The sequence below is a fragment of the Thamnophis sirtalis genome, unplaced genomic scaffold (genome assembly GCF_051295495.1).
Source record: "Thamnophis sirtalis isolate CommonGarterSnake01/CBP01778 unplaced genomic scaffold, rThaSir2_p1.2 scaffold_6, whole genome shotgun sequence".
NCBI classification, from domain to species: domain Eukaryota; kingdom Metazoa; phylum Chordata; class Lepidosauria; order Squamata; family Natricidae; genus Thamnophis; species Thamnophis sirtalis.
In genome coordinates this window covers 56,967,126-56,986,965 of record NW_028261386.1, presented here as the reverse complement: position 1 = coordinate 56,986,965, position 19,840 = coordinate 56,967,126, and the positions used below count along the sequence as shown (strand labels likewise).

At 41.0% G+C, this 19,840-nt stretch overlaps 1 protein-coding gene across 2 annotated transcripts in view; it reads left to right on the top strand.

Annotated features, from left to right (window-relative positions):
- Positions 1-19,840, top strand: part of DNAH8 (dynein axonemal heavy chain 8) — a 150,109-nt gene that overhangs the window by 99,904 nt on the left and 30,365 nt on the right. For both annotated transcript variants that reach the window (XM_087719122.1, XM_087719121.1), the window contains exons 63-71: positions 143-246; positions 8,676-8,852; positions 9,858-10,025; positions 11,210-11,422; positions 13,373-13,510; positions 14,805-14,932; positions 15,527-15,698; positions 16,465-16,620; positions 17,489-17,644. In XM_087719122.1, coding sequence (XP_087575248.1) covers positions 143-246; positions 8,676-8,852; positions 9,858-10,025; positions 11,210-11,422; positions 13,373-13,510; positions 14,805-14,932; positions 15,527-15,698; positions 16,465-16,620; positions 17,489-17,644 — 1,412 coding nt within the window. The remainder of the gene's footprint in view (positions 1-142; positions 247-8,675; positions 8,853-9,857; positions 10,026-11,209; positions 11,423-13,372; positions 13,511-14,804; positions 14,933-15,526; positions 15,699-16,464; positions 16,621-17,488; positions 17,645-19,840) is intronic.

Here is a 19,840-nt window from a genome sequence, read left to right as displayed (position 1 = left end):
TAGTATATCCTAGTTTGGAGGTCAGACACTCACCCACTTTTTAGTGGAAGATGTTGGCATTTTATGTTCATAATATTGCCTTAGTACAAAATAGAACTATAAATGATTGCCACCTTCATCTGGATTTTGACCATTATTATAGGCCTTGCTAAGCTAATGGAAGCTAGTGAATCTGTTGCTAAACTCTCTCAGGAACTGGCAGTAAAAGAAAAGGAATTGGCGTTGGCTTCTGTAAAAGCAGACAAAGTAAGTATAAGCACACATTAGAACATTAAGTACACAAAGGTTGCTCATGGATTTTTATTTGTTTGGCCTGTGTTTTTAAGCAAATACGTTGCACCTCCTAAATCAATCTATATTTCCCCCACTGCTGAAAAATATGCATTTTAGAATCTGCAATAGATGGAAGATCATTAAAGCTAACTACTATCTATTCATGTTGTTATTCTTTTTATATTGTGCAGATTCAGTGTTCAGACAAACGCTCAAAATTGATCTGATGACATATTTCCTTCATCTCCTCTCATAATGATTATTTTAATTGCTACAACTGGGTTAAGTCTATTCATTCATTCATTCATTCATTCATTCATTCATTCATTCATTCATTCATTCATTCATTCATTCATTCATTCATTCATTTATTTATTTATTTATTTATTTATTTATTTATTTATTTATTTATTTATTTATTTATTTATTTATTTATTTATGGCAATTGATTTAATCCTAGTCTAGTCCATAAACTCAAGGCACTTTAGAACAGTTAAACTGAAAATAAGATCACAAAATCTAGCATCACACACAACATATTATGTTAAGATCATAAACATCTAAAACACATAAAAACAAATGAACAGTTGTCTAGCCATACAGTTATGGGTTGAAATGGTTGTAATGGCCTTCCAAAAGGAGAGTACAGTAGGGGCTATATTACCCTGTGTTTTCAGGTGATCCACAACATCAATGAAAGTGATTAATATATATATTTTAGTGATATCCTGGTCCCTGTTCTCATCAAAAAGTTATGCTAAGGCTTTTATTTAAAAAAATCTAGGAAATAGTTAATTGAGGCCGTTACTACCAATATTTAATTCTCCATTCTTCTCAATTTTAGGCAGTGTTGAATGAGGGTGATTTTTTAGATTCTTTTCACCCTAACCCAACAGAGATCTCTTTTTCAAAGGTGAAAAGCACAAGAACCAGGATAAAGTAATCTGTTTTACCTTGAAGCCATACATTTTCATATTGAAATGCTGGAGCTGATTTCTAGCCACACTTTTGTCTGACATGCATTGCTATATTTCCCTTTCCTTTCAACTATGTGCTCAGACTTTGTGCTTAGCAAACAAATATTTACATACATCCTCAGGCAGAAAACTGCACAGCTCTCTACAATTTCCCATTAAAAAGGCAGAGTTGGATGAAAACGATGTGTAGGGAATGATTGACTGAAAACAAAAGGGATATACAAACTGGTTAATGAAATCAATAAGGATAGCATCAAGAAAACTAAAGCTGAGAAAGAGGTGCATTGGGAAAAACTGAAAGATATAAATAAAACATTTTTCCAGGAGGAGAATAATGAGAAAACATGGATAAGGAGGAAGTGCTTTGTGCTGTCTTTGCACCTCTTTGATCCCAGAAGAAATTCTTCTTAACATGCCTGAGGAAAGGAGGGAAGCACAGCCCAGAATCAAAATGGGTATATTAAGAGCCTACCTTGCTATCTAAAAAAAAAGGAAGTCTCCAAATATTTTGCAAGTCCTCTTCCAGCCCCATACTATGATTTTTATGAGCTGATCCTTTGCTTCTTTACCTTGATCGGATTACTTGATTTATGTCTTTGTAAATGTTTTTTGTTAGGTTATGCATCAATTAATTAACTGTGTTCAAGAATTAAAGGCTTAATAGGTGTTATTTTCCATCTGCCACATGATCGTGTATACTATTTTCAATAGGAAGGAACTTACCCTGCTGAAAATGACAGCTTATTTGGTGCATTGTTACCTGCCAAGTTCTTCCTGTTTCTGGAACCGCATGCTTAAGAATAAAGAGGCAAGGAAGATTAGGGAGTCTGTCCTGGCTAAGCCAGTTCCTAATGTCAGTCATACTATAGCAGTGATGGCTAACCTTTTAGAGACCGTGTGCCCAAACTGCAACCCAAAATCCACTTATTCTCCTGTGCGCTGCTTGGAGAGTCCAAGCATGGGTTAAATACAGTATATCTGCCCTAGAATTGAGTAGATTTTTCTTTAACCATGTCTCCTTTGCCTCATTGAGATCAGTTTAAAAACTCAGTCCACCCGCTAGGACAAATTTTGGGGAGCTAAATCAGATAGATTGGACTCTCCAAATTGTGCACAGAGAATTATCTCCCTTTTTATTTTTGTATAGATTCCTTGTTTAGGTAGATATAGATAGGCAAAAGCTCAAAAGGAAAAAAAACCTTTACTTCTGAATAGCTGAGGATGGCTGCCAGGTGTCCGAAGAGCTGCTGGTTGCACGCAGAGTGAGGAACGATGGAGTTGCTTGTCTGGCAGCTGCCGGCTACAAGGGGGTGGCGGGAGGTTTTCCGTCTATGTTTCCCCAGCCTATGTTGTTAATAGCGCCGCCTGGAGTGCTTTGAAGGCTCCGGCGGTGTCAGTGGTTTCTCCTCAGCCCAGCAAGTGCAGTGGCCATTTTAAACCATTTCGTGTGCTTTTTCATGGTTGCTAACTATCATCTTGAGCTTGGACAGTGGCGGCATGTGGTGGTGGCCATTTTTAAGTGACTTGAAGATCCGCAAAGTTGCACTCAAGCCCCTCAGCCATGACCGCCCCCGTTCAGGTCAGGGACCTGGTCCCAGCCTCTCCTGGCACCTCAGTTGCCACAGGGGAATCAGTCTGGGAGGAGGAGGAGGAGGCTGAGGAATTAGAATTATCAGAGGATGAAGATCTTCCTCCCAATAAGGCTGCCTTCACTGGGTTATTTAAGCCATCCTTGTTTAAGGCCATCCTACACAAGGCCAAAGCTAGGGTCTAACCCTAAGGGTACGACCATACCATCCTCCTCCTCTGAGGATCCCAAAGAAGGCCTTTTCAAGGAGAATGCCCCAACTCAGGAACTGATTCTGGTTCCAGATTTATTCATGGATGTTGGCCAAAGACAATGGGCACAGCCCGGTACCTTAACCAATCCTAGTGGTGGGGATAAAAATCTGTATTCTGTAGAGATTAGGATGGAGGATATTTTGAAGTTGCCCGAGGTGGATGCCCCGGTGGTCTTCTTGACTTCCAACTCGAACCTGCTGGCAGACCTGCTGGACGGTCTCAAGGAAGACAAAAGATCCAAAAAGGCCTGTCATAAAACGCATCAGGTGGCCATCTGGGCAATCAGGGCATCCACCTCTGCCTCCTTCTTCACCAGGGCTTCCCTCCTCTGACTGAGACAATTGAGATCCAAACCTCCTTCTGAGGGATCTCAATGGTGTCACGATCTCAATAAAATTATCATCGCAGTGGAATATTCGGCCGACACCTCATTGAACGCTGCAAAGTTAGTGTCCCATGCATTGGCGTCCAATGTAACTTCGTGCCACCTGCTGTGACTTCACCACTGGCAGGTGGACATGAAGGCAAAGTGGAAGCTGGCTTCTGCTCCCTTCACAAGGGGACAGCTTTTGGGGGATAGCCTGGACAAATTTGTGATTGAGACAAAGGACAAACAGAAGGTTCTTCTGGCCACTCTTAAGAAAAATGAGCAGAAATGTTCTAGTTCATTTAGGAAACAAGCTTTTTGAATGCAGGAACCCGCTCAGGTGTCCACATCCTCTTCCTACCATAGACCCTACCCTCTGACAGGTGACAGGAGTCAAGATAGGAACTCCTTTGGAACACGGAGCAGGCAACAACAGCATTCCTTTCGGAAGCCATTTCGTGGTGGTTCCAACTCCTGCCAATTCAGACACAGCAAGTGACCATCAGCGTGTCCCTCTCATAGGTGGCCAGCTTCAATTTTATGCCGACAAATGGGAGGAAATTACCACAGACTCGTGGGTTCTCAACACAGTCAGGAGGGGTCTAGTATTAGAATTTCCCCAATGGACCTTCATTCACTGTCCAACTCTCAAGAATCCACTAAAGAGATCCTCATGCAAGCGGAGATTCATCACCTTCACAAATAAAGGCCATACTGACGGATCAGGAAAAGCAGGGATTCTATTCTATTCTTTTCCTGGCCCCAAAAAGCTCAGGGGGATGGAGGGCCATCTTGGACTTGAAGCACCTGAATCAACAACTGGCCTACAAGCGCTTCAAGATGCAGTTCCTCCAGTCCATCCTGGACTGCATAAGGCGAGGAGTCCTGCTCACCTCCATAGATTTAAAAGAAGCTTACCTGCACATTCCCATTCATGCATCGCACAGGACTTAAAAGAAGCTTACCTGCACATTCCCATTCATGCATCGCACAGGAGGTTCCTGTGGTTCCACTATGATCGTACTGTATTACCAGTACAGGGCTCTGCCCTTTGGCCTCTTGCCAGCACTCAGGACCTTCACAAAGCTTCTGGCAGCAGTGGCGGCTCACCTCCGGTCCAGTCCGATTCAACTGGAATGCTACCTGGATGACATAATCATTCAGTCCTCGAGCCGCAACCAAGCCCTGAGGGATGTGCAAGTGACCATACGCACCTTGCAACAGCATGGCTTCTCAGTGAACCAGAAGAAGAGCCATCTCGAGCCGACCACACGAATTCAGCACTTAGGCACCATCATAGACTCAGTCTCTTGTCAGGTATTTCTATCTCCAGACCATCTGTGCAACCTCAGGCCCAGAGTTTGTCAATGCTGGCAGCTCAGGTCAGTGTCGATCATCAAACTCTCACAGCTTCTTGACATCATGATCTCATGCCTAAAGGTAGTTCCCTTGGTGCGTGTTCATGCCAGGGAACTACAATGGTTCCTTCTACCGATGCTGAGGTCAAAGGACAGCAACTCTCCAAGACAAGTTTGTCCGCCACCGAAGGTACTCCGCTCCCTCAGATGGTGGCAGTCAATAGCAGTAGAGAGGGGATACCAGTTCAAGGAGCCTGAAAGAGTTGTGATGACCTCAAATGCCAGCCTCTACATATGGGGGGCACGTTGTCAAGGTCAGTTGACACAGGGCAAATGGACGCAGAGGGAGGCAGCTCACAGCATAAATTGGCTAGAGGTGAGACCTATCCAACTCTCCCTAAGGTGTTTTTTAGCCCAGATTGTGGGCCACTATGTACTTTTACTAACAGACAACATCGCAACAAAGGCCCACATAAACTGGCAGGGTGGCACCCACTCCAGGAGATTCATGACAGAAGCGGAGTCTGGGCAGGTGGGCAGAATGTCACATAGCATCCATCAGAGCAGATCACATATCTGGAACACACAATGTGAAGGCAGACTGGCTGAGCCGACAGACAATTGACAACTACAAGTGGTGTCTGCATCCAGATCTGTTTCAACAGATAGTTCGGAGGTTCGGCCAACCGCAAGTAGACCTGTTCACTACTCCCACCAACACACAACTTCCAAGATTTTTTTCCCATTACCACTCATCCCGGGCAGAGGGGATGGATGTGCTGAGGTGCAAATGGTCCTCAGGACTGCTCTACGCATTCCCTCCCCTCCCACTTATTCCGCAGGTAGTAGCCAAACTCTTAGGAGAGGAAGCCTCTCCATCCAGAGACCATGGAGGATTCCTCAGCAGCAGATCTCCCTCAGCCAGGGGGCCATCTGCCATTCGGACTCCCAGTGGCTCCAATTAGCCGTCTGGGACATGAGAGGGAGCTCCTGAGGAAACAGAATCTTTCTGACAAGGTCATCAAGACTATTCAAGCATCCAGAAGGCCATCCACTACACGAATATACAACTCGACATGGGTCGCCTTTTCAACCTGGTGCAAAGAGTGTGGTATCAGAGACATTTCAGCTTCCATACCGCAACTGCTAGACTTCCTTCAGGATGATTTGACAAAGGACTGCCGCCCAACATCCTTCACTGCCAGGTCCCTGCTTTGTCCACCATCTTCGCTAGAGGTTCATCCCGATCCCTGAGCCAACAGCCTCAGGTCAAGAGTTTCCTGAAGGGCGCGGCCAATATCTCTCCTCAGACTATACATAGATATCCTTCTTGGGATCTGCTGTTTGTTCTGCGAGCCCTGATGAGCACGCCGTTCTATTCAGACTGCCAGTCTTCGCCATTTGACTCTTAAGATTGCCTTTCTAGTTGTGATTACATTTGCTAGAAGGGTCTCAGAGCTTGCGTCTCTTTCAGTCAAGGAGGAACTGTGTATAAAACATACGGATCGGGTCATCATGAGACTTGACTCCACCTTTATCCCCAAGATGAACACTCACTTCCACAGAGCCCAGGAAGTGATTCTTCCTAACTTTTGTCCCAGACCTACACATCTCAGGGAGAGTACTTTGCATAAGTTAGACGTTAGGTGAGCTGTTCGCATATATGTTAGGAGGACTAAGGAATTTAGACACTGCGAGTCATTTTTTGTGTCATTTCCGCCTGGGTCACTGGGCCGCAAGGCCTCATCTTCAACCATTGTACATTGGCTGCAGGCCTGCATCACAATGGCCTATGAACATAAGGGCATATGCCAGGTTGGGTGACAGCACACTCCACAAGGAGTGCTGCCCAGGGGTAGGTTTCAAAATTTGTTCGAACCTACTCGGTGGGCGTGGCCTCCTTTGTGGGCGTGGCTTGCCACCCATGTGACCGGATGGGAGTGGCTTTCTAATGCCGCCGCCGCTACCGCCGCCGCCGCCGCCGCTACCACCACCCCCCACCCGCCTTCGGCCGCGTGAAAGGTAAGCCACCGCCCTCCACTTCAGCCACTACCGCCGCCACCGCCACTACTGCCGCTAACGCTGCCGCTAATGCCGCCACCAATGCCGCCACCAATGCCGCCGCTGCTAACACCACCTCTGCTAACGCCACCGCTGCTAACGCCACCACCACTAACGCCGCCACCGCTAATGCCGCCACTGCTAATGCCGCCCCCCACCTGCCTTCGGCTGCATAGTGCACGCGAGCCCGTGGCTTTTGCAAGGGGAGGCCTTCCCTCGTGAAAGCTAGGCTGCCGCCTCCCCACTTCAGCCGCTAACACCGCTAACGCCGCCGCTGCCACTACCACCGCCTCTGCTGCTACCATGCCGCTGCTACCGCCACCCCCCCCCCACTCAGCTTCGGCCGCGTAGTGCACGCGAGCCCGCAGCTTTCGTGAGTGAAGGCCTGGAGGCCTTCCCTCATGAAAGCTGGGCTGCCGCCCACCACCCACCCAAAGCCTCCCAAGTCCCGCTGCTTGGGCTTTGTTGCTTACCTGAGGGGGAAGCAGCAAGCGAAGGCCGAAAGGAATTTTCAAATGGAGGTCAAGCGCGAAAAAAGCTTCGCTTCGCCTCCAGCCCGCTCACTGATTGGCTGGACTCCAGCCAATCAGTGAGCGGCAGGCTGGGCTTAGTGCGGGTGGGTGGGGGAGTGAGGGAGCGAGCTGCGGATGGGCAGGGGAATGAGCAAGTGAGCTGCGACGCACCGGCCAAAGGGCGCTTTGCAGCGACAGGGGCCAGGACTGGTACCGGCATTCCCGGAAGTTAATTACTTCCGGGTTCACCAATGAACCGGTTCATGCGAACCGGAAGGAACCCACCCCTGGTGCTGCCACTATAGCAGCGTGGGCGACCCAAGCGTCTATCATTGACATTTGCAGAGCAGCTACGTGGGCGTCCCCCACTGCATTCATTAGAAATTACAAAATTGACAGCTTTGCCTCAGCCAAAGACTCCTTTGGAAGATGTGTTTTGCAAAAAGTTGCCTCGGCTCCAGACAATCTGGACACAAACTCTTCCTGCCCTGGGACACAATAGCTTGGGTATGCTCCATGCTTGGACTCTCCAAGCAGCGTACAGGAGAATGATAGTTGGCTTACCTGAACGGTCGTTCTCTCAGCATTGCAGGATAGTCCAACCCCGCCCTGGGTTTAGTTAGGTGTCCAAGACTTTTTGTCACAGTTAGAATCCTGCAAGGCATCCTGCAGCAGATAAGACTTTCATTTTTAAACTGACCTCAGTGAGGTTAAAGAAAAATCTACTCAGTCCTAGGGCAGATAGACTGTATTTAACCCATGCTTGGACTCTCCCACAGCACCCAGAGAATGACTGTTCAGGTAAGCCAACGGTCATTTATCGCGAAGTGCCAACATGGCAATTTAACCTGAATAATGAGATTTTACTAGCTAAAATAATGATAAACAAGGCAGAGTTCAGCTAATTGTTCTAAGAAAATTGTGATAAATACACTGTTATGCCCCTTCATTTTTTTCCTGCATTTAAAATATTACATTTAGCAACAATAAAAAAGAAAAACTTTTGTAATATCATTTCTCTCTTTCCTTCCTTCCCCCTCTCTTTCCCTCCCTCCCCCCCTCTCTCTCCTTCCCTCCCTCCATCTCTTCCCCCTGTGGGAGAAACACAATGGAGCTGGGCTGGGGCAATGTCCCACGTGCCCACAGAGAGGGCTCAGAGTGCCACCTCTGGCACACGTACCATAGGTTTGCCACCACTGTACTATAGCTTTGGTCTTTACCATTCTAAATTTCAGATGTTTGCTTTGTAAATAATGATGCATCCTTTTTAAAAATGTTATATTAGGTGCTGGCAGAAGTGACTGTAAGTGCTGAGGCTTCAGCTAAAGTGAAGAATGAAGTTCAAGGAGTGAAAGACAAAGCCCAGAAGATTGTAGATGAAATTGACACAGAGAAAGTGGTAGCTGAAGCAAAGCTGGAGGCAGCTAGACCAGCCTTAGAAGAAGCTGAAGCTGCTTTGAATGTGAGTGGTGTTTAGTGCTGCACATGAAATGTGCAATATAAAAAATGCACCTTGCATAATTCTTCAGTAAATTTATAGTGAGAAACTAGAGAATGTTATCTTAATTCAAAATAGTTCCCATGTAAGTTTAAATTACCTGCTTTTACCAAAGTGTATTATCTATTTGTCACATATTTGTTTATTTGAGAGGCACTATTTACCATCTTGATTATAGCAGTTTTAATGGTTGGTAAAATTAGTGTCTCCCTATTTCAAATTCCCAATTTCTCTTTTGGCAGCTGAAATTGGAGTTAAATGTAGAAGAGTAAAGTTTTTTAGCAATTTTATAAAATATTAGTTATATGTTTTAGCATGCCTGATGATTCAGTGTTTAAATGCCTTAACTGAAACAACATTCAGTACAGCTGAGCTTCACATATTACATCAAACCCATAGGCTACTGCTGCTGCTAATTAAGGAAGTACAACCTATCAACGCAAAAGCCTATTGTGTTTACCAATTTGTTTGTAATTGCAGACAAATTGCTGATAGGTATTTGGCTTTCAGAATGAAGGAGCATTTTCGGAAATGGATCCAGACAGCCTTGAGTAATCATCAACAACAGCAAATCATAGCCATAAAATGGCTTCTTCGGCCATTGCAAGACACTTACTAACTACTGGCCACCAGGTGGAGCCAAACTCTATGTTTAAACTTTTACTGTGCCATAGGAACTCTCATTTTTGGCATTTTGCCAAAGCAGTTGCCATTAATCAATTGAAGTCTCCCTTGTGTCTGTAGAAACAGCTGTATGTCAATCTACCCCTCTAGTGGGCTTGAGGTTTGTCATTGGTTGCTTCCCTGCACACGGTATAGGCTTATTAATGCTCTTGCTAGATCTTATATTTCAGGCTGATTTTAACCGCATTTTTGTAATGTTGGTACGGATGAGTCAATACGAAATGCTTGCATCTACCACTGTTCGTATTTTAACTTTATTATTTTACAAAAATATTTTTTCCCTAGACTATCAAACCTGCAGACATTGCAACAGTTCGAAAACTTGCCAAGCCACCTCATCTGATTATGAGGATCATGGATTGTTGTCTATTGCTATTTCAAAAGAAAATTGATCCAGTTACCATGGATCCAGAAAGGCCTTGCTTAAAACCATCCTGGAGTGAATCATTGAAAGTAAGCAATATTTCTAGCACTTTTAATATATTTTTTAAAACTATGGTTAATCATAGAACCATAGGGCTGGAAGGGACCTTGAAGGTCTTCTAGTCCAACCCCTTGCCCAAGGCAAGAGTTCTTATAAGATCTCAGTCAAATGATTGTCCAGTCTTTTCTTGAAAACCTCCAGGGTGTAACAAAGCCACAGCACAGTTGTAGAAGGGGAAGTCCTCAGTTTTCACAATTTGCCTTCTTTGGCGAAAAACATAATATACTAACCTAAAGTTTCTGATTCTCACAAATGTTTTTTTTTAAGTGTAATGTCTACAGCAAAAAAGCATTATTTAATAGGAAGAATTTCCCATACCACAAGCAGCAGAAAAAAGTTACCATAGTTGTTTTACCCCAAGCATATACATGCTAATGTACACACACACACAAACACACAGCCAGTATGATTTGATTTATTTTTTTCTTTAAAGTTTTTTTTTCCTTCTGTTCAGTTGTGACTGGTTCCCAGAGACTGCCTGGACAAGTCTCTGCACTTTTCTGGGCTAGGGCTTTCAGTAATGGTTTGCCATTTCCTCCTTCCTTGTGCTGAGAAAAAATAACTGGTCCAAAATTATTCAGTTGGCTTTGAGCCTAAGGTGAGACTAGAACTTGTGGTCTCGCAGTTTCTACCTTAACTGTTGCACCAAGTCAGCTCTCTTTAAGAAGATAGTCAACAATAATATGATTTGGGTTACTCATGTGTTATATAATTAGCATTTCTCAAATATCTTCAGTTCAATAACATTTTACACTTCATCTGTTTCCCTCCCCTGTTTCCTTAGGTCAGTTCTTTAATCCTTCATTTCAGCCATGTTCATAATTATAAAATCTCTTCCTCATCCTACAGCTGTGGAGCTTGCGGTTCCTTAAAACCTCATATAATAAAATCACAGATAAATAAACTGAGAATAGGTATCTGAATCAGCCAGGAAAAGTCAGTTGAAACATTCCATATATTAACAATTCTTACTCCATCATTTCAGTAATGGAACTAATAATGGTGTTAATGTTTTGAGACTTGTTTAAAGAAAGACTTTTTTATTTAGAGAGAAGATGTGCTCACAAAACTATTATACTTAGAAATGTGGTAAAGGAAAACATTAAATTTATAGGGAATGATGTTTTGTGTTTTCCCCCTTTTGTTTTTACAGCTAATGAGTGGACCATTTCTCCAGAGTCTCCAACAGTTTGCCAAGGATAGTATCAATGAAGAGATGGTTGAATTATTGCAGCCTTATTTTCAAATGGAGGATTATACTTTTGAGAATGGCAAAAAAGTCTGTGGTAACGTGGCAGGGCTACTTTCTTGGACCCTGGCCATGGCAACATTTTACGGCATAAACAGAGATGTATTGCCTCTTAAGGTAAAATAATTTCTAGTTAATGAGAAGAAAACTATTACAGATTCTTATTATCATTTCTGTCTGCACAGAAAAACTACAGAGACATCAAGTGTCTCATCTACTTTTAGTTTCAGAGACTTTGTAACAAATAATTTAACCACCCTTGAAAATGGATACATTTAATTAAATATAGGGACAAATTGAAGTAAATCCTTCAACAGTACACAGTGTTGTAAATAGTGCTAATTAGTTAAAATGAAAAACCACTAAAATCCATCATTTTGAAAAAGACTTCGGCTCTGTGATGTTATTAATGATGTCTTTCCTTCCTTTCTCCCTGTCTCCTTCCCTATAGTAAGCCACCCAAGCCATAGCCTGCGTGGCATACTATAGTTAAACAATATAAAAAACTCCTTAATTAAACATAGAAATAACAAGCTCAGTGATGGATTCCTACAATATCCTGACCCAGTGCTTGCAGAAAGAGTCAGGATCTAATGGAAATGTTGGGGCCATGCACACCCCAGAAAGACTTTTGTTCCAGATGGCAGAAGCAGTGATGGAGAAGGCATGCCTTCTGAAGCCTATGATATTGTTTAATTACCAGGACTCAAGCATGCTTATCCTTCTGGATTTTCTTGAGCAGACAAAGACAATTAGAAACAGGTAGCTCCATAAATATCAAACCATATGCTATGCAGTGACAAACCAGCATTTGGATACAAAGTGATTTGGACCTGCATATGCCACTATGAAGGGATATTCTAGGCTGTAATATCTACAGAGCCCTCACATCCTGGACATAAATTGTTTCAACTTCTACCCTCAAAATGACGCTATAGAGCACTGCACATCAGAATAACAAAACACAAGGGCAGTTTTTCCCCAAATGCCATCACTCTGCTAAACAACTAATTCCCACCATACTGTCATATTACCTACTAAGACTGTATTACTATTATTCTTCTCTTCCTTCCTAGTACCTATCTCTTCCCACTTATGGCTATATCCATGTTGCTTGTATGTTTACAACTTATTATATTTTATTATTTCCTAGTATGATTTGATTGCTTATTAGTATCCTATGACTATCACTAAATTTTGTATCTTATGATTCTTGATGAATATATTTTATTTTTTATTTATGTACTCTGAGAGCATGTGCACCAAAGACAAATTTCTTGTGTGTCCAACCACACTTGGCCAATAAAGAATTCTATTCTATTCTATTCCATCCTATTCCATCCCATCTCATCCCATCCCATCTCATCCCATCTCATCCCATCCCATCCCATTCCATCTTATCTTGTAAAACTAGCAAATATAGCCAGCTGCCCAAAGGCCCAGTCATCTCTTGTTTTATCATCAAGTTGTCACCTTAGTTTTTCTTTACATAGAGGATAAGAATCAAAGCAGCGTTTTTTTGAGATTGGAGAGTTATTTAGATAGTAACTACCTACTAAATAACTTTATAGAAAAATATAGAAAAAATATATCTACAATGACTAATCGATTGATTATGGGCCATCAAGTCATTTTCAGCTTCTAGCAATCACAAAGATGGATTCCCCTCCCCCCCATTACAACCTATCTATAATCTGGTCTTTCACATCTTCCAATGTTTCACCCATCATTACTGTAACTCAGTACATCCACCTTACTGCTAGATATTCTCCTTTTCTCTTTCCTTCCACCTTTCCCAATATTAATTTTATAAATTAATATATAAATATCTAGCCATTTTCCAGATGGCTAGATCTTTATATGTTGAAAAGAAGATAATTTGAGCCTGATCATTTGTGTCTTTAGTGAGAACCAGGTTAATATTTTTTTCTTTTGACTGTCCATGGTATTGTCAGGTGTCTTCTCCAAGATGAACTCAAATATGGTCTTGGTTCTTCCAAGACCAACTTACTTTAAACGTAAAAATAATTTTTAGTAAACATGCTGCTTCATTTTTTTTATTTTTAGACTAATTTAGCAAAACAAGAAGGACGCTTAAAAATAGCCAATGCAGAATTGGGGAAGGCACAATCATTGCTGGATGAGAAGCAAGCAGAGCTGGACAAAGTGCAAGCCAAGTTTGATGCAGCTATGCAGGAGAAGATGGTAAACAAGATAAAATTTCCAAATTACACATTCCATATATTTTGCTATTACTTATTTATATGCACTTTTCATTCTATGTTAGGAAAATGCTTGCTCAGCAATTTTGGATGCTCTTTACTTAACTAGTCATTGCCTCTGCTTCAGAGGTGGTATTCAGCAGGTTCTGACCAGTTCTGTCCCTGCCACTAGAGGAAATTTTGAGTAGTTCGAAGAACCGGTAAATACCACCTCTGATTGGCCCCACCCCCATCTATTCTTTGCCTCCTGAGTCCCAGCTGATCGGGAGGAAATGGGGATTTTGCAGTAACCTTCCCCTGGAGTGGGGAGGGAATGGAAATTTTACAGTATCCTTCGCCTGCCATGCCCACCAAGCCGCCCACCAAGCCACACCAAGCCCACCAAGCCACGTCCACAGAACCGGTGGTAAAAAATTTGAATCCCACCACTACCCTGCTTCCTCAGTTCTGAGGCAGGGGAGGGAATCAGGTAGTGGACATTGGCACTGCCTACCTTTGCATTTCCATATCCATACCATTAAGCTTCTGAGATTGGTCTGATACTGAAATTTCATTTAAACTCTAGTTAGCACTTTAAGCAGAAATGTTAAGACTGTTGATCTTGATGCCTTCAGATCTTTGCCATATCTTACTGAAATTCTCTTTTCAATTCTTGTAATTAGAGGTTGGTAGGTTACAAGGGGGAGGCGAGATATATTGGAATGTTGTCAAATAAAGAAAATATCTAGTTTTATCTTGATTTACAGAAATGTTTCTAGGCCTCATCTAACAAGGATTTTGGAAAGTAAAAATGGCAAATGGTTGTAGATCAGTATTTTATGTGAATTTGTGCCTTTTTCTGCCTGGGTTGCAGGGAAAGAAACTAAACAATAATTATAGCATCCAGCCAAGCTCAAAAAATTAGCAAGACATTCCTATATTAATTTGCCTTTTAGTAAGTGAATGTTTTGCGATTAGTTGCTTTGGTACTTAAGAAACCTTGGGAGGAGGAAGTGTGTAGATAATCTAAATAAGATTCTGTGAATAAACAGGTATTTTGATTCCTTGGTTAGTGAAATTCCAAAATCCATTAAGGTTCCTAAACTATGCATGCTCTGAATTAATTATGCCCAGTAAAAAAAGTGGCAGGTTTTTTATCTTCATGCTCAAATTTACAACTAGAGTCTGTGCCAGATATGTTGGGGTTGCCATATTTATTTTCAAGTTCCATGCGCAACCTGCCCAGTTCTTGGGATGAGCTCTTGAAAAGTGTAATAAGATATATTTTCAAATGTCAGGACCTCTTGAATGATGCTGAAATGTGCAGGAGAAAAATGCAGGCTGCCTCTGCCCTTATCGATGGCTTGAGTGGAGAGAAAATCCGGTGGACTCAACAAAGTAAAGAGTTCCGAGCCCAAATAAATAGGTATAGTAAATGACCAATGCAGTAATAGTATACATTTTAAAATAATACAAAGCAGTCTTAGGAAAATGGAGATCAATGTATGTCTTCAATCCATAAAGTATAACTGTCCTTTTTATTATTTTATCATACTGTTTATCTTTTTAAATGATTAGAAATAGATAACTTTCAGATAACTGCTGGATGGATAACAATGAAATTTTGAGTGTGACTCATTCCCTTCTTATGATGGAGACCTAGATAGGTGAGCCAAAATTAGGACCTGTCATCTGGCTTCATTCCTCTAATTTTTTACATCTCCTCAGAGTTTAAATCAGGGCTACTAACTGCTGGGGTTATACCAGAAATGGTAATGCTGCTTCACTGTGCTATGTTCCATTTAATCAGCTCACTGAAGCAAGAGGTTAGTGCAGTCAATTGTGCACATTTTGAAAAAGTTATAAACTTTTCAGTTTGAACCTGAGAAGTAAAATAGGTATCAAAGTGATTTGTTTTAAGCGCCTTTTTCGAACGAGCTTTTTAAAATGCCTTTGCCATATTGCTTTTTTAAAAGGTTAAAAAAATTATCTTAATGAAAGATTCCATGATTTTTCCTAGGCTTGTTGGAGATGTGTTACTTTGCACAGGCTTCCTTTCCTATTGTGGTCCTTTTAATCAGATATTCCGGAATCTCTTGCTTAAAGACTTATGGGAGACAGAGATGAGATCACGAAAAATTCCTTTTACCGAAAATCTGAATATCATTTCAATGTTGGTAGATCCCCCTACGGTAGGTTTTCAGTTCTGTTAGGTTTTTTTTTATAGTTTAGATTTTTAATTCTATTGTGCTATGTGGCTGGCTAAATCTATTAACACATGTTATTGGCTTGATAAATTCCTTCTCACTAGTTCTGTCTCAGTACATGTTGTCACCTAGCCAACTTTGCCTGGGTGTAAAGGCTGAGCAGAGTAACCACAGAGTAAAAATATTCCTGGGTATTATCGAGCTCTTAACTAGAGTGAGAAGTTGAAGAATTGCACCTACATGGTAAAAATGTTATAAAATAGCAACAGAATATTCACTGCACCCTCAAAAATTGTATTTAAGTCATCCTGGGTTGCTTCTGGGGTGAGAATGGAGTCAAAGTACTATTATATTGCAAAGGAGACAGTGTTACAATGAAAGGAATTCAAACTTGTGTTTTTGAAAAACCTAATACAATTTCCTAGTCAGCTGTGGAGATGCTGTAAGTGTTTGCCCTTTGGAAGGCCAGGCATTTTTATGGGGAAAATATAGTAAAAATATATAATGTGTGATGGGGAAATAGGGATTCATATGGGGCACTGAGTATATAAACCACTCTTTTCCATGTCACTTCCCTGTTGAGACCACAATCTCTACAATGGGCTGGCATTAACCACTTTTTCACAGTTGAATGACGGTAGTGGTAAAGTGTCCAGGGTAACCAGGAATCCAGAAGGGCAGCATTCAGAACTTATTCTTGTTGTTTGATTCAGATTTCTTATTCATCTTATGTCTTCTTCTACATATCTAGATCGGCGAGTGGAATCTGCAAGGGCTTCCAGGAGATGAACTCTCAGTTCAAAATGGCATCATTGTTACAAAAGCAACCAGATACCCACTTTTGATAGATCCACAAACTCAAGGGAAAACATGGATTAAGCAGAAGGAAAAGGACAATGAATTACAAGTAAGTATTACAGAATTTTAATACTCTCTTCAAATTCTTGTTTCTTTTCCACTCCTCCATCTCAGAAAACTCAGCTATAGTAATGATCACATATGAAGAAGAGAGTTACTGCATTGCAGGGGCCAGGGCAAATCACTAGCCAGCCATCACACTCAGTGTTCCTTTGGTGAGGAGGAGCTAAACTTTTTCTCTTAACTAGGTCACTGGAAGAGATGTCCCCAGGTTTGCCACTTTGACACCCACAAAAAAAGGAAGCTTATCAGCCCATTAAATCAATATTTAATAAGTAAATGTGTCACACTCTAATCTGATACATGATGGTACTTCTTCCCAGTGGTCCTCATTTGGGGTTGGGTGTTTTTGGTAGTAACTACTTCTTCTATTTGGTAGTAACTACTTCTATTTTCTATCTTCCAGAAAGGATATTTTATTCATGTAATAAAAGCAAGATAATTCTACTCAAACCCATCCAATGCAAAGATATGTAGTCTTCACACTTTAGATAATCCATGACTGTACTTTACAGGGCACTGGGATAAGGTCACTGATCTTAGAAAATAGGAACATTAAAAAGTTGCTTAAATTCTGGTTCAAATGTTTCAGACAGAAGTGGGATCTGGGATTCAAAATAGAAAAATAGTAACTTGCCTCCAAGAATTGTCATAAATTAAAATATAAAAGGAAATTTAGAGAATTATGAAATCCTATATAAGTCCTCACAAAGATAACCTAAATTCCCTGAGATTTACATCAGATTAAACAGGCATATGATTACAAGAACTTTAAGAAAATTCTAAAAATAAATGAAAATAAGAACTTTGATCAACTATATTGCCTTTGCTTATAGTCAACTATTTTTATTTCTCAGGTGACAACTTTGAATCATAAATATTTCCGTCAGCACTTAGAGGATGCCCTCTCTCTGGGAAGGCCACTTTTAATAGAGGATATCAGGGAAGAATTAGACCCTGCCCTTGATAATATATTAGAAAAGAACTTCATTAAATCAGGATCCGCTTACAAGGTTAGCTATGTTATTCATTATATTCTGCTTTTGTTTAAATATATGACAAATAGGTCAGAAATCTCCTTGACAAGAGATTATTTGTTTCTGAACCTTTAGGGGAAAAAGTTCTCAATTTTCCTCCCACTCCTTTCCAGTGCTTCATTGGAAGCCTCCCTCTCTCCCCGCCCACTTACCTGCTACAAGGACAGAAATGTTTTACTAGATAATGGTAGCAGCATTTCAGAGATTGTTGTTGTTGTTTTTAAAATACTAAGCCTTTGTGAGGCAGCCTTGATTCTCCTTGACATATTGGTTTATTCTGCAGTTTGCCTCACTGAGGAACAGAAGTGGTATGATTTGCCTGAATGCACTTAGCATCCTATTCTGGAGTGACATTTCCAATAGTTGGAAAGTTTGTTTCCATGCTCAGAAATCTGTGTTTGGCCAATACTGGAGGAAGTAAAGCATAGCAATGAGGCTGCTTTGCTTTGCTTTGCTTTGCTTTGCTTTGCTTTGCTTTGCTTTGCTTTGCTTTGCTTTGCTTTGCTTTGCTTTGCTTTGCTTTGCTTTGCTTTGCTTTGCTTTGCTTTGCTTTGCTTTGCTTTGCTTTGCTTTGCTTTGCTTTGCTTTGCTTTGCTTTGCTTTGCTTTGCTTCACAGTTAAAAAGGGTTTACTGTGGGTTTAATGAGATGCTTTAACGAGATCCAAGATTTTCGTCGTAGTAATGCCATCTCTTTGTCCAAGTGAAGCTATCCCTTTAATGATCTGAACCAACCATTATGTATCCAAATGATGTTGATTCTGCTCCATCTATTTCATGGGTTGTCAACCTGGTCCCTACCACCCACTAGTGGGTGTTTCGGGATTCCAGGTGGGCGGTAGGGACTTCGGTGGTTAAAACCTCCTTTTGAGCGAGTGGGCAGGCTCGAGCGCACACATCAATAAACCAACGTGCATGTGCATGAAAACAAGCAAACACGTGGAAAGAGGAAGTGGAGAAATGGAAAATGATAGCAGGGACAGGCAGAAGCGGAGCAGAGCAGTTGCAAAATAGGAGAAAGAAAAGTTATAGGCAGGAGAGAATTGTTGTTGGCTAATAATAATAAATGGGCTACCTAGCTCAGCCTTACTTTTGTACATTGCCCTAAGGAAGGTAAAAAAAAGGAGATAGAAAGGAAAAGATTAAAAAAATTAACAAAAAAGGGGAAGAAAAATAGAGAAAGGGGGATAAAATAAAGGAGGAGAGTAAGCAGTGTTTAGTCTGGCTCATAAATTAAGTTTTGTTATCTTATAAAATAAAAGAAAGAAATAAGTAAAGGAAGGAGAAGGAGAAAATAAAAAAGGGAAAAAGAGATCCTTGATATAGTAAAATACTATAAGAAAGGTAAAGAAGAAGGCAGGAAAAGGATTTTTTTTTATGGTGACACTTAATAAAAATTGGCACTTAATACAGCATTGTTGTTGGTGTTTGTAATAAAAGGGAAAAGAGAAGGGAAAAAAAGCACTGTGTGGAGTACAGATCAAAACGTAAGAGTAAGAGTAGTAGTTAAATTGTGAAACAAAATTCGAACCCATGTCTGAAAAAAAGAAATATGCTCATGTTCCGCACTTGCGCAAAAACTAGTGAGCGGTAAGGAAATTTTTCCATCAAGAAAGATCCATTAGTGGGCGGTAGGTAGAAAAAGGTTGACTACCACTGATCTATTTAGCATATGGTGCCATTTCCCCCCAGCATAATACCATTCCACATGACCTCCAATTTTCCTAGGACAGTTGATGGGAATCAAATTGCATTTGTCATCAATCTGTTTCCTTATGAAAATCATTGCGTTTTTAGCCTTATACTTTATGTTTCTATGGAAAATAGTGGGCAAATTTACCATCAAATCATGGCAATGGGGAGGAGAAGGGGATGCGCTCAGTTTTAAATTAAAGAGTTCAGAAATTGCATATCATCAATCTGTCCAAATCTTGCCACTCCTAATATAAATCAGTGGCAAAAGCACAATGCATTCCCTTCTTTTTTTTGTAATGTTTTTATTAACGGCATAAAATACTAATTGAATTTGTACCATACACTATGGAGATTGACTAATTAACTACAATATGATAAGAAATCTTAAATAATTATATATTTATATATCTATATATCTATAGTTATATAAAAAGTACTAAAGCAAGTATATTGGTTAGTACATTTACATGGTTAATTTC